Here is a 13,891-nt window from a genome sequence, read left to right as displayed (position 1 = left end):
CCTGATCACATATGTAATTGATGCCATTTTTCTGATGGAGTATGTATTATTGATTTCCCATTTTCCAATTGGCACACTATCATTTAGGGTGACTCAAGTGTTTGTTTTTCAGGCCATATATGGATATGGATTATCAGCTTGGGACAATGACAGTGCTCACTTGGCTGATTAACAGAAGTGGGTTTTTTTGCCAAGTGTCAGTTTTTAAAATCTACCCATAGCCTTGTCAATGAATTCTACACATTATTTTTATTTATTTTATTTTTTGTGAATTGTGTAAATATTGCCTTAAATTAGTGTTGGCCACTCTGCTCTCCTATTGTGGGCCAAATTACTCCAAATCATTAAACAGATATTTGAATAAATCATTAAATACATAATGAAATTGATGAAGACCTATAAAATCAATAAATTAAAAACTAGTGCAAACTAGTGCTAAAATGAAATAAAAGGGGCATTTATTGATTTATTTTGTGATTTAAGGATTAATTAAAAAGGTGTTTTAAAATCATTAATTTAATCATTAAATCACTGAATAAATCAATATATGTCTTTGTATTTAATTGTACCACTAGTTTGCTCTAGTTTTTAATTTAATTATTTTTATATATATATTTTTTTTAACAATTTCATTATGTAATTTAATGATTTATTGAAATATATACACTGTTGGCCAAAAGTTTGGAATAATGTACAGATTTTGTTTTTATGAAAGAAATTGGTACTTTTATTCACCAAAGTGGCATTCAACTGATCACAATATATAGTCAGGAAATTAATTACGTGAAAAATTACTATTACAATTTGAAAACAATGTTCAGAACTTCTTAAACTACTTCAGTGTTCTCATCAAAAAATCCTCCACGTGCAGCAATGATAGCATTCTAGCTGTCAGTTTGTCCAGATACATTTCACTCCACGCTTCCTGTAGCACTTGCCATAGATGTGGCGGTCTTGTCGGGCACTTCTCACGCACTTTACAGTCTAGTTGATCCCACAAAAGCTCAATGGGGTTAAGATCCAAAACACTCTTTTCCAATTATCTGTCGTCCAATGTCTGTGTTTCTTTGCCCACTCTAGCCTTTTCTTTTTGTTTTTCTGTTTCAAAAGTGACTTTTTCTTTGCAATTCTTCCCATAAGGCCTGCACACCTGAGTCTTCTCTTTACTGTTGTACATGTGAGGCATCTATTTCTCAAACTAGAGACTCTGGTGTACTTATCCTCTTGTTTATTTGTACATCTGGGCCTTCCACATCTCTTTCTGTCCTTGTTAGAGCCAGTTGTCCTTTGTCTTTGAGGACTGTAGTGTACACCTTTGTATGAAATCTTCCGTTTTTTGGCAATTTCAAGCATTGTATAGCCTTCATTCCTCAAAACAATGATTGACTGACAAGTTTCTAGAGAAAGCTGTTTTTTTTGTTGTTGCCATTTTTGACCTAATATTGACCGTAAGGCCTGCCAGTCTATTGCATACTGTGGCAACTGGAAAACAAACACAAAGACAGTGTTAAGCTTCATTTAACAAATAAAATAGCTTTCAACTGTGTTTAATATAAGTGATTTTCTAGTACCAAATTAGCAGTTTAGCATGATTACTCAAAGAAAATGTTTTATATAAAACTGTACTATCTGTAACCTGAATTAGTGTCTTAAAATATTTTATCTGAATTTTAAAGGAATGGCTCACCCAAAAAAATAATTAAATCTGTAATCATTTACTCACCCTTATACTGTCCCAAATTCGTAAGACCTTCTTTGTTCTGCAGAACACAAAATACAAATATTTTGAAGAATGTCCCAGCTGTTTTTGTCCATACAATGCAAGTCAATGTGGTCCAAAAGTGTCAAGCGCCAAAAAGAACACAAAGGCAGCTTAAAAGTTTTCCATATGACTCAAATGGTTTAATTAATGTCTTTTGAAGTGATACGATAGCTTTGGGTGAGAAACCGATTAAAATTTCAGTCCTTATTCACTATAAATCTTGATATCTGCTGTCTCCTTGGTGCGTTCATGGGAGAAGCTCGGTCACACACGTCAAATAATTTCCCTCTTGAAGCCTGCACTGTTTCCCAGTGCCGGATGTCAAGATTTATAGTGAATAAGGACTTCTGGAATTTTGATCTGTTGCTTAGGATTTTTGGACACCATTGACACAAAATCGGACGAGGTAGCATGTTAATAATTTTGTTGAATGTTTTGCAGAATTCCAATAACACCATAAACACACATTTCTGTTAAACGGAGAGATTTTCCAATGCATATGCCAGTTATTTTAAATGTTAGCGTGATGGTTAAAAATCACATTTTTAAGTGACATCAAATTTAAGTGAACATTTATTTGAAAATAATATGTCACTTTTAAATGGTTGAAATCATGGCTTTGGAGAATTGGAAAATCATTTCAAACTTTCTTTGAAATTGAAATATGCAATTAGAGCCGAACAGCACATGTGATTTAAGTTCCTGCTCTGTTATTATTTTAGTTCAGATGCTTTTTTTTTTTTTTTTTTTTATACAGCATGCAAGCTGAACACTACCCAAGGGCTTGTTTTTTTACGTTCATCTCCTTTTTCCCCCTCTTCTTTCGTTTTGAAATGTTTTTTTCCAAGAGCCTAATTTGCATGTTGAGCCCAATTCAAAGACTGAGGGTGGAATACGCTTCAAGCTTTTATTCAATATATATTTTCACTCTTCTTTTTTTTTACTCTCTTACTCCCTCTCTCTTTCCCTCATCCCCTCTTTCCCTCACTTGCACTCCCGACTCCTCATTATTTCTGATGTAAAATTCAAAGCAGCTTGCAAATATATTTTTTATCTAGCACATTTGCTTTGCCACCACATGTAAAGTGTGTTGAAGCAGAATTCTAATGACTAGGGCCTGCTGGGAATTAAATGTCTGAAGTTCAAAAAGCTTTGCACATCACAGCAGCTGTCAAACAAACGCCAGCCTTGCTTCGACTCTGTGTGATGACGGTAATGGAGGGTAGAGAGAAATGAACTCGATGGTGAAGAAGGCACTAAATTAGTAATGGCTGATGTAATAGAACCTACTGTAGTTCATGTGGCAATGGACAAATTGGGTGCATTTAAAGAAGAGCACTGCATTATGTGTTTTGTGTGAAAAGAAAGATGAAGTAAATGCAGGGGAAAGACAGCAAGACTGTCAAAAAACAGTCAGTTGGCAGTTGACGAGAAAGATGATGGAGAGAGCTGTTAAAGAGAGCGAGTATGTGAGTAGGTGTTTGTGTAGAGTCATATGGGAGATGAAAGGGAGTGTTGCAGTGCAGTGAGATCTCTGGAGACAGTGATCAGTGCTTGATTAGTGCAAGCAGAGACCTGAAACTGCAGCATGATGGCACAGCTATGAAACCGTCACTCTACTGCAGCACAGGAAAGCCATAATGATTTTTGATAACAAATCGGTTGACCATTCTGGTCTACTTACTGCCACTGTTCCATTAATCAATGCATTTGCTTGTGGAGTTCTTTTGTTATAATTTGTGTGTGACAAATAAATAAAGCTCTACTTTCTATTCTGCAGTACCCTAAATCAGTGGTAAAACTGGTTTTGCTTCAGGAACCAGATCACACTTTGGGCATCAAATGGCGACCCAACATGGAACAATAATAGTTTATTATAAATAAAGACAGACAATTAATTTATATTTATCAAACGTTCCTCTCCCTTGCTTAGTTTTATTCATGGTTTTTAAGTATGAGTGCAGGTCACGCAATCTGTCTGTGTTGGCTTCTGGCTAATTTGGCTAGCTTCTTCGAAGTAATAGATGGATTTGCACCAGAATATTGTAGAATTTGATGGGACACATGGCCAATCATCAACAACAAAAGATAAGGGAAGCATTTTCTTCACCTCTTTGAAATAGCCTAACTATGCACGATTACATTATGTGGTTATTTAAACAACAACAAAAAAAAGTTTAATTTAGCATTGTTTTTTTCCTGCTGTCTGCAACCCTTTTTTGGGCTGCAGTCCACCAGTTGAGAATCACTAATCTAAAACATAAAGCATTTTTCCACCATCAGGCGAATGGTTCTCGTTTTGGAATTATTCCGTTCCGTATAAATCCGGGCTCTTTGGCACAGTTACTTTTTTTTTTTTCTATTGTGGTGTTGAGAAATCAGGATTAGAATGAACTGACTGTGCAAGTGTCCAATTGTGAGTCGCCATGTCACTACAGGCGTTCCCCTTGCACTGTTCTCTTTCCTGAGTATGGTTAGCTAATCATGCTGAGAAATCTGGGCTGGGAACGATTTGTAATCATACCGTACCAAACCGTGCTCAAATGCAAATGATACTGGAACCGTTACTCACCGTGCTCGGAACCGTTTGTCCCGATGGTGAAAAAGCCACTATAGTCTAATGTAGCCAGACGTTTGCCTGTTGACAAAGTCTAGTCTGCATTACAGAATGTTTTTTATTGACTTATCTGTTTCTTCATATATTATTTCTTTGTGTATTTCATATTTTTATTTATTTATTGTTAAATCTACTTCTCCATGGCTGTCGGATAGTGTTTGATGCCACAAATATAATAAAGAGCATAATTCTTCCATTTGCTCTCTTCTCCACCGCTCCACTAATGGAGTGGAGCCACAGACTCCATCTCTCCATCTTACTCTTTCATCTGAGCAGAAGAGCTGTGCAGCTTGTAGAAATAGATACGGATGCAGTCTTCCTTGGGATTTTTACCTCGCAACTGTAAAAGCAGTTATTCACTGCTGGTAGCATGAGAAACAGATCGGCTTAACTTTTCTTCATGACTGAGGCCTGGAAGCACGTTATGCTGGCCTGTTTTAAGTGTCCCGTTTATCCCCAGTTAGATGAAATGGTATTGTTAGGGACATCATATCAAAACCTGGTTCACAATGCTGTAATATTGTGATTCTTTATGTTCTTTATAGTGTATTGCAATTCAAAACTGTGATATTGCAATCTTTTACTCACTTGTTCCTCATTTGTCTTCATTGGTCATTGGTGCTTTTTGCAACAAGTTCCTAACTTCTTGCATTTTATTTAGTACAGGGATGTCAGCGTGACAGATATTTTGATGAAATAGTGCACCTCATATTCTTAACTTCTTTGCTAAGAATAAGTTTGTTTTGGTCTAATAGAAATTTGGCCAGTACATTTTGTCCATATGTAAAAAAAATGTAGCCGAAGATATTGATTCTTGGCGTGAGTATTTGTACAGTATCATGAGAGCCCCATCTCTAGATGTTGATGTTTTGTCTTCTCTCTGCTTTCAGATTTGATGGTAATTTTAACGCCAATGTTTCAAAGACCATCAGCTGTGATCGCCTCTCCCCGACTGTCAACAGCCGAGCTTTCAACCCTGGACGAGACCTCAACTCTGGTATGTATAATACTCACAATACACACACACTGTGGCAAAGCTTCAAAAACGAAAGCCAATTTTCACTTAGCCAGTGGCTACCATGGCAACCATTTGCAAAGAACAATATTGCCTGTCTGATGTCAGATCTTCATAGAATTTATTTATTTATTTATTTTGGCCTTTGGAGTGAGACAGATGAATAAGGCCTGTTGAATGCATGACCTTGTTTGTTTGCATGCGGGAAATACTTTATTTTCTCTGCTCTTGTCTCCCCTGTTGTGTGTTTATTCCTCCCCATTGTAGTGGCCACTGCTTTGTACCTCAGTGCTCTTGTCCCCTTTTTATATCTGCCCAACCTCACTAATCAGGAAGTGTATGTATTATCATTTTACACACTGAGCCAGTGCCAACACTTACTATCAGATATATCAGTGTTTCCTTCTGAATTCTGTTTTTCCAGTGGGGGTTCCCAACCATTACACACATTTTTACAGTGGAACAGCTGAAATACTGTCATGCTACTTAAAAAGTTACATTAAATTAGTAACATGACTGTTAGTTACTTCCCAACACTGGACATTACTATGTATAATTCAGGAATGGCACAGCTCATTCTCTGGTATTCTCATTCTCGCTCTTAATACAGATGTCTTCTGTCAGCCACTTTGGTGCAGACTCCATCTCTCCCTCACACACATTCGCTTTCACTCCAGAACAGATTATCCCGATTCTTCATACACATGCTTATTTTTGTTAGGCAGTCATCAGGAGTTCATGTTACCGCTCTCCCTCCATTTGTCATTGAATACTGACTCCTCTAACCATGCAGCCAGTCATCAGTTACATTTGATCCCTGTTAGTCTAAACATTGATGAAAAGAGGAGGGGGAGAGAGAGAGGAAAAGAGAAGAAACACTTAAGAGGGATGAAAAACCTGGAGAATAGAGAGATAAAGCCAGGAGAGAGAAATCCCCGTCCCCGTTTGTTGGTCTTGGCTGGTTGAAACTGGATTAGTTGGCCTCCCAGGCTGGTCTTATGCCCAAAATCCCTCTAGATACCCCTAGTTTAAGTTTTTTTTTCTTTCCCTTCCCTTAAGCAAGAATGTTGTTGTATTAGGGTGTTTTCCCTAATGTATTTTGTTTCACCCTACTCCTCTTCACCTGTCCAGTAGTTTATTGCGCAGAGTTCTTTTGGGTTCTCATGAGTGTCATAAGTGTAAGGATGCATCCCAAATCTTAAACTATACACTGAAGTTCTTTGCTGGTGATTGGAAAGTACATACTGTTGAGTATAGTATGTAGCAAGAAGACAGGGTGTCATAAAATTGCGTCTTGATACAAGTCAAGACATTTTTATTTGTATAGCGCTTTTCACAACACACATCGCTTCAAAGTAGCTTTACAGGAAATTATGCATTAACCAAAAAAAAATGAAACTAATATCTATAATGTCTTACATTGATCATTGTGTAGTTTGATTAAATATGATTGTAAAATGTGTATAGAAATTAATTAATTAAAAAATAATGTTATTTAGAACCACTGTGAGCAAGCTGAAGGCGACTGTGGCAAGGAGCACAAAACTCCATAAGATGTTGGTTAATGGAGAAAAATAACCTTGGGAAAAACCAGACTCACTGTGACATGAATATAATGCCAATATTAGTTATTTATGTGCAGTGCAAGTCATGATTATACATTTGTAAATTAAGTAAGTGTTAACACTTAATTTACAAATTTCTTCAAAACACATAGATCCAGTGTTTTAAAAAATAAATTTGTTTTAATGAACTTTAAAAATTTTATGTTCACTTTTTTAATGAACATCAAGATTAATGACTAATGTCTTTGAAGTTCATCCTGGATTAACTGCAGAAGTTCACATAGATGCATTGTCCTTTGTTTGTTAGCTGATGAAGGCTTTTGTTGGCAATTAAATGATAGTCTATGTATTCCATTTCAAGAGTGTAGTCCATCATTAGACAAAGGTGATGCAGGCAGAGATCAGTGAGGTGCATCACAGTTCAACCGGCAGGTAATTTCGGTGAGGTTTGGTGGGGTCCATCCTAAATCCAAGGTTCAGGCAGTGGCATATGAAGTATCCCATGTCTTACAGTTGGAGTTGGCATCAGTTCATCCTCTGAAGTAAAAAAACTGAAGTGATGTCTGGCTAGCACCGGCTATAGTTTGTCGTCATCTCTCAGCGACACATGGAGTGGAGTCCGACACCAAGCAGGAACGGAGCTGGTTCTGGCAGGCTCTAGTAACCTTGGGATATGAATCCCGAGGTTGAGACATGGAAACAAATAGAATAATATTAGTGTAGATGCCATTCAATTTAATGCAGATTTATAGATCATGATAGATGTTTCTGGTTCCAGCAGACCTAACTAAAGCAGCCTAACTGTGAGTTGAAGGATAAATTAGGTGTTTGCCTGGCTAAATAGATGAGTCTTTAGCCTAGACTTAAACTGAGTGAGTTTGCCTGCATCCCGAAGAGTGTTAGGGAGACTATTCCATAGATTAGGAGCAAAGTATGAAAAGGATTTACCTTCTTTTGTGGATTTTGATATTCTTGGAATTAATAACAAGCCAGAATTTTGTAATCGTAATGAACGTGACGGAATATAACTGTGGAGCTAGACCATTAAAAGTTTTGTATGTAGTTAACAGAATTTTAAAATTAATATGAAATTTAACAGGTAGCCAATTTATTGACAATAAAATTGGGCTAATATGATCATATTTCTTAGTTCTAGTCAACACTCTGGCAGCTGCATTTTGAACAAAATGAAGTTTATTTATTGAATTTGCTGGACATCCTCCCAGCATTACAATAATCTAGTTTTGAGGTCATTAACGCATTAATTAATGTTTCGGCATCAGCAATAGAGAGCATGTGTCAATATTTCTCAGGTGGACGAATGCTGTTCTACAAACATTGGAAATTTTATTTTCAAAGGACAGATTGCTCTCAAATATAACACCTAAGTTCTTTGCTGAAGAAGACGACGTAACAGTACATCCATCAAAAGTCAAATTATAGTTTAGCGGCTTATTTTTAGAGGCTTTTGGTCCAGTCATTAGTACCTCTGTTTTGTCGGAATTGAGTAGAAGGAAATTTCTGGCCATCCAATCTTTGATTTCATTGATACACTCGCTAATTTGGAGAATTGTGAATTTTCGTTGGGTTTAGAAGAAATAGAAATCGTTTGGTATCGTTGGCATAACAGTGGAAAATTATTCCATGATTCCTGATAATATCTATCTATATCTGATAAAATAATACAACAGATACCCTTTTCACACATTTTTTTACATCTGCATCCAAGTTTTATAGCTTCTACCTAAATTTATTACCTGAACATTTGGTTTATAAATGTAAAATCTGTGGTTACAGCTTTAGCGAACTTTCAACAGTTAAAAGTGAATGGTCATAAACTCCTCCTGTACCCTTGCACAAGGGGTTGCTTGCAATATTAGTTAGAAAAGCATGCATTTAGAAAATCCACCAGAAGTAGTCTACCATCCGGACACCTTTGGCTAACTATTTTCAATGAACAATGATTTGGGACATACACATTTTTATCTTGCATGCTATTTAGACTCACATTTAAGCTCACTGAATCAGTATCCCTGAGGAGATACTCTGAAGTCCAAATAGTTTTTCGGTTCATCTAGAAAACGTATAATCTTACAATCATTGTACACCAGGAAATACACAACGATTACCTAAAATTTGGCAATGAGAGTGTTGATACGAGAAAAAGAAAAGGAGGTATCTCCTCCTTGAAAATACAAAATTTGCTTAAACAATAATCCAGGTTCAGTACTAATTGAGCTTAATCAACAGCATTTGTGGATTAATGTTGACTACCACAAAAAATAATTTCGACTTGTCCATCTATCTAAAATATATAAATATATATATATATATATATATACACACACACACACACACACACACACAGATACACACCCACACAGTTGAAGTCAGAAGTTTACATACACCTTAGCCAAATACATTTAAACTCAGTTTTTCACAATTCCTGACATTTAATCTTAGAAAACATTCCCTGTCTTAGGTCAGTTAGGATCACTATTTTAAGAATGTGAAATGTCAGAATAATAGCAGAGAGAATTATTTCTTTCAGCTTTTATTTCTTTCATCACATTCCCAGTAGGTCAGAATTTTACATAGTATGTTGTAGCATTGCCTTTAAATTGATTAACTTGGGTCAAACATTTTGGGTAGCCTTCCAAAAGCTTCTCACAATAAGTTGCTGGAATTTTGGCCCATTCCTCCAGACAGAATTGGTGTAGCAGAGTCAGGTTTCTAGGCCCCCTTGCTCACACACGCTTTTTCAGTTCTGCCCACAAATTTTCTATCTCATTGAGGTCAGGGGTTTGTGATGGCTACTCCAGAACCTTGACTTTGTTGTCCTTAAGCCATTTTGCCACAACTTTGTCCATTTGGAAGACCCATTTGCGACCGAGCTTTAACTTCCTGCTTCAATATATCCACATAATTTTCATTCCTCATGATGCCATCTATTTTGTGAAGTGCACCAGTAACTCCTGCAGCAAAGCAACCCCACAACATGATGCTTCCACCCCCATGCTTCACGGTTGGGATGGTGTTCTTCGGCTTGCAAGCCTCACTCTTTTTCCTCCAAACATAACGGTGCACATTATGACCAAACAGTTCAATTTTGGTTTCATTAGACCAGAGGACATTTCTCAAAAAGTAAGATCTTTGTCCCCATGTGCACTTGCAAACTGTAGTCTGGCTTTTTTATGGTGGTTTTGGAGCAGTGGTTTCTTTCCTGCTGAGCAGCCTTTCAGGTTATGTCGATATAGGACTAGTTTTACTGTATATATAGATACTTGTCTACCTGTTTCCTCCAGCATCTTCACAAGGTCCTTTGCTGTTGTTCCTGCACTGTATGATGGCTGCGTGGTCCCATGGTGTTTATACTTGCGTACTATTGTTTGTACAGATGAGCCAGACATGTGGAGGTCCACATTTTTTTTTCTGAGGTCTTAGCTGATTTCTTTTGATTTTCCCATGATGTCACAAGTCAACTTTATTTATAAAGCACATTTAAAAACAACAAAAGTTGAACCAAAGTGCTGAAGTGAGTTGGAAGGTAGGCCTTAAAATACATCCACAGGGACACCTCCTTGCTCACACATGCTTTTTCAGTTCTGCCCACAAATTTTCTATTGGATTGAGGTCAGGGCTTTGTGATGGCCACTCCAGTACCTTGACTTTGTTGTCCTTAAGCCATGTAAACTTAAGTGTATGTAATAGTGTATGTAAACTTCTGACCCACTGGAGTTGTGATATAGTCAATTAAAAGTGAAACAATCTGTCTGTAAACAATTGTTGGAAAAATTATTCGTGTCATGCACAAAGTAGATGTCCTGAACGACTAGTTTGCTAATGTGAAATCTGTGGAGTGGTTAAAAAATTAGTTTTTAATGACTCCAGCCTAAGTGTATGTAAACTTCTGACTTCAACTGTGTATATACTGTAAGAAGCAAAAATCTGGGAAACATTGAGGCACTTACTTTGGAAGTGAATGGGGCCAATCCGTTAACATTAAAATAGTCACTGTATTAAAAGTATAGCCAAAAGATTTAAACAATATGCGTGTTAACATGACTAATGTGAAAAAATAACTTAATAACCTTTTCTGTTTCAGGTAATATCCAATTTTACAACTTCCTAGCCATGACAACATAAACTCTAAAGTGACCATAAAAACAGCGATTTTATAGCTCAAATAGTACACGTTTTAACAGGAAAATAATGTAAGTGCTTTAATAAAATTATAAGATTCACATTGCTTTATTTAAACTTTAAAATTTAAAGAAAAACAAACAAACTAGGCTAGATTAGGCTAGATGTGGTAATCTACATTGTGCCACAAATGCTGTCGATTTAGCTTAACTTGTATTGTTGAACCCAGAATATTTCTAAAAGTAGTTGCTAAAAATAACCCGGGAAAGTGAGAGCATTCTAGAGAAGGAATACTACAGTGAAACAGTTTGTCTGTGGTGATTTAAAGTGGAACGAAGAGAGAGAAGACATAAAGAGCTCTCACCTCATAAAGGTATAGGACTTCAGCTACTCTAAACACTGGATGGAAGATTAAACAGTCTGCTGTGGCACATGTGTATGATTTTAAAGCTGTCAACATGCTGTAAAGTTCCTGTTTATACTGTTCGTTGGGTGCAGATTGATGTCGGTTGATGCCTTTTCGTGCTAAGCGTCCATTTCTCTTCCTCTGCGGGTTTCTACAGCAGTTTGATAAATTATGTTTAGGTTGATTTTGATTTGGGAATGGCTGTTCGGTGTCTCCTAATGTAAGCATTAACACTAATAAACCTTCTCTCTTTATTATTTATATTCTGTATCATCTAAAGTTCTGTGTATGCCATGCTTTTAGACACAAAGCCAGTGACATTTTTAATCCATCTAAATATTAATTTGAACTTCAGAATGAAGGGTTAGGGGTCTTCCTAGACCTTTATACACTGTATTTGAGCGTAGTCTGGTTATTCTACTAGCGCAACAGTGCTTCGCAAAAGTAGCGAGATGCTGCACATCGGTCAAAGACGTCCATCTAGCTCATGTTTACATCGAAAAACAATTGAAATACTGCGCAGGCAGACGCACAAATGTGTTTAATGTGAACAACCCCTAATTAAGCCATTTGTAGGTTGATTTTCCCAAAGGTGAAACACCATGGCACTATCAAAATATTGCTCTTTTTGTTTGAGCATCTGACCTTCCTGACACAGCAACATTGGCTCAACCAGTGGCTTGAGTTTAGGGCGGGACTGTCTGTTTTGACTGATAGCAGATGGGGGAGTGTTCAGGTAATCTGTTTTTAAACAGTCTTTATTATTGCAATTTTGTTGGGTCATGCTGGTGGTGCAGAAATTACACTTAGGCTTTAAAGGTGAAGTGTGTAGTTTCCAAACCGATTTACAAAACCTTCCCCTATCTGCTTTTGTTCAAACAAACAGGTTTTCCTGCCCCAAGCGTACGCCATTATTTGAGCCAGAAGCTAACATATTGGAACAAACAGTTCCACTTTGTTTACACACTTCATAAAGTCATCTTGTGATTCACTAACATATAGTTTGCTGGTTAAACTAGTATAGAAGAAACACAGGTCAGTAACCTCTGTCAGTTCTCTTAGCTCACATTTATCCTCTTTATATGGTTCAAAATCCTTTTTTAACATTGGTTGTAAAAATATCCAAGTAATCTTGGCTTAAGTACATTCTGAAATGGATATAATCAGACATATGCACTCTGGGAATTCATAGGCATGCAAACTTCAGCCATCATGTGAGTCTCTCGCCCATTTCTAACGTCAACTTTAATCCTTTAAAGCTGTGGCTGTAGGCTCGGGTAGAATAACCCTGGGCTCATGTGACCTCTGTAATAATTCCTGCTTCATGTTAGTGGTCCCTCATGACTATGCCTCCATTGCCTCTCTTTCAGTTCGTTCCATCTATTCCTTCTCTTCAGTCTTTTTCCATTCTCCTTCCCAGTATCGTCCCACCCTTGCCAGCTCCTGTAAAGTAAATAAACACTTGAACCGATGGCCGTAGAGTGGCGATTGCTGTTTCTTGAGTGTTTGGAAAGGATCAGCTTGTCTGTTTCAGTCTGGGCTGAGGCCGTCACACAGCTGGGGCCTGTTCAACTGAAACAAACCCTACAGCTGCCTGACTGAAGCGCTCACACAATTCATATAGATCAATGCTGCATGACTTATTAAATTAGTTATGGCTGGTCTATGGAGGTTTGTGATATTTAGGGAGCAATGTTACAATGTAAGAATGTTTTACACTTTACTGTTGATTAATGATTTGACAAGTATTGATTTAGATCATATGTAAGGGATAATGTACAGTCAGACGGTCATAATCGCAAAATAATAGTTTAAAACTTTTGGTAACACTTTCTATTAGGGTTGGGTAAAAATATTGTTTTTCCGATGCATCGTGATCTTCATTTGAACAATCTCTATCAATTCTTAAATCCCAAGATCGATCTTTCACACGATGTGCAACCCTCTACTACAATGAGAGGATATCACTCACGTTTGCAACCAAATTTTGCACTGTGCGACTAAAGTGAATATTTCTGGCAACTGGCTGGTAAATGTTTACATTTCACTCACCAGTAATTGTGTAGTTTAGTCGTGAAGTGTTCAGCAGCGAGATCCTTTCTTGGCGCATTGAGAGTAAAAGTCTTTCCATGTAATGTGTTTTCAAGGACGAGATCCATGCAACCCATTTGTCACTGAATACAGTCTCTTTTAATACCCTTTCTGTTCTTTACTGTCAGTTGTTGATCAAAATCAACTAAAAAAAAAAAACAAACCAAAAAAAACATTTAATTCTAACAATGCATCGCACAGATGAGGGAAAGCCATTTGTGTCCTCTAGTTAAAATGTGCTCATTTAAAGGCGCTGTTTGTTAAAGAGACAGCAACGGTTTTAGCACGTGTT

The 13,891-nt window shown here is 37.0% G+C and overlaps 1 protein-coding gene across 1 annotated transcript in view; it reads left to right on the top strand.

Moving 5' to 3' along the window:
- LOC127449391 (VWFA and cache domain-containing protein 1-like) overlaps positions 1-13,891 on the top strand; it is a 124,065-nt gene that overhangs the window by 72,974 nt on the left and 37,200 nt on the right. Inside the window, exon 4 of the mRNA XM_051712778.1 lies at positions 5,270-5,376. Within this exon, the coding sequence (XP_051568738.1) occupies positions 5,270-5,376 (107 nt within the window). The remainder of the gene's footprint in view (positions 1-5,269; positions 5,377-13,891) is intronic.

The sequence above is a fragment of the Myxocyprinus asiaticus genome, chromosome 12, assembly GCF_019703515.2.
Source record: "Myxocyprinus asiaticus isolate MX2 ecotype Aquarium Trade chromosome 12, UBuf_Myxa_2, whole genome shotgun sequence".
NCBI classification, from domain to species: domain Eukaryota; kingdom Metazoa; phylum Chordata; class Actinopteri; order Cypriniformes; family Catostomidae; genus Myxocyprinus; species Myxocyprinus asiaticus.
This window is presented reverse-complemented; position numbering and strand designations above follow the sequence as displayed.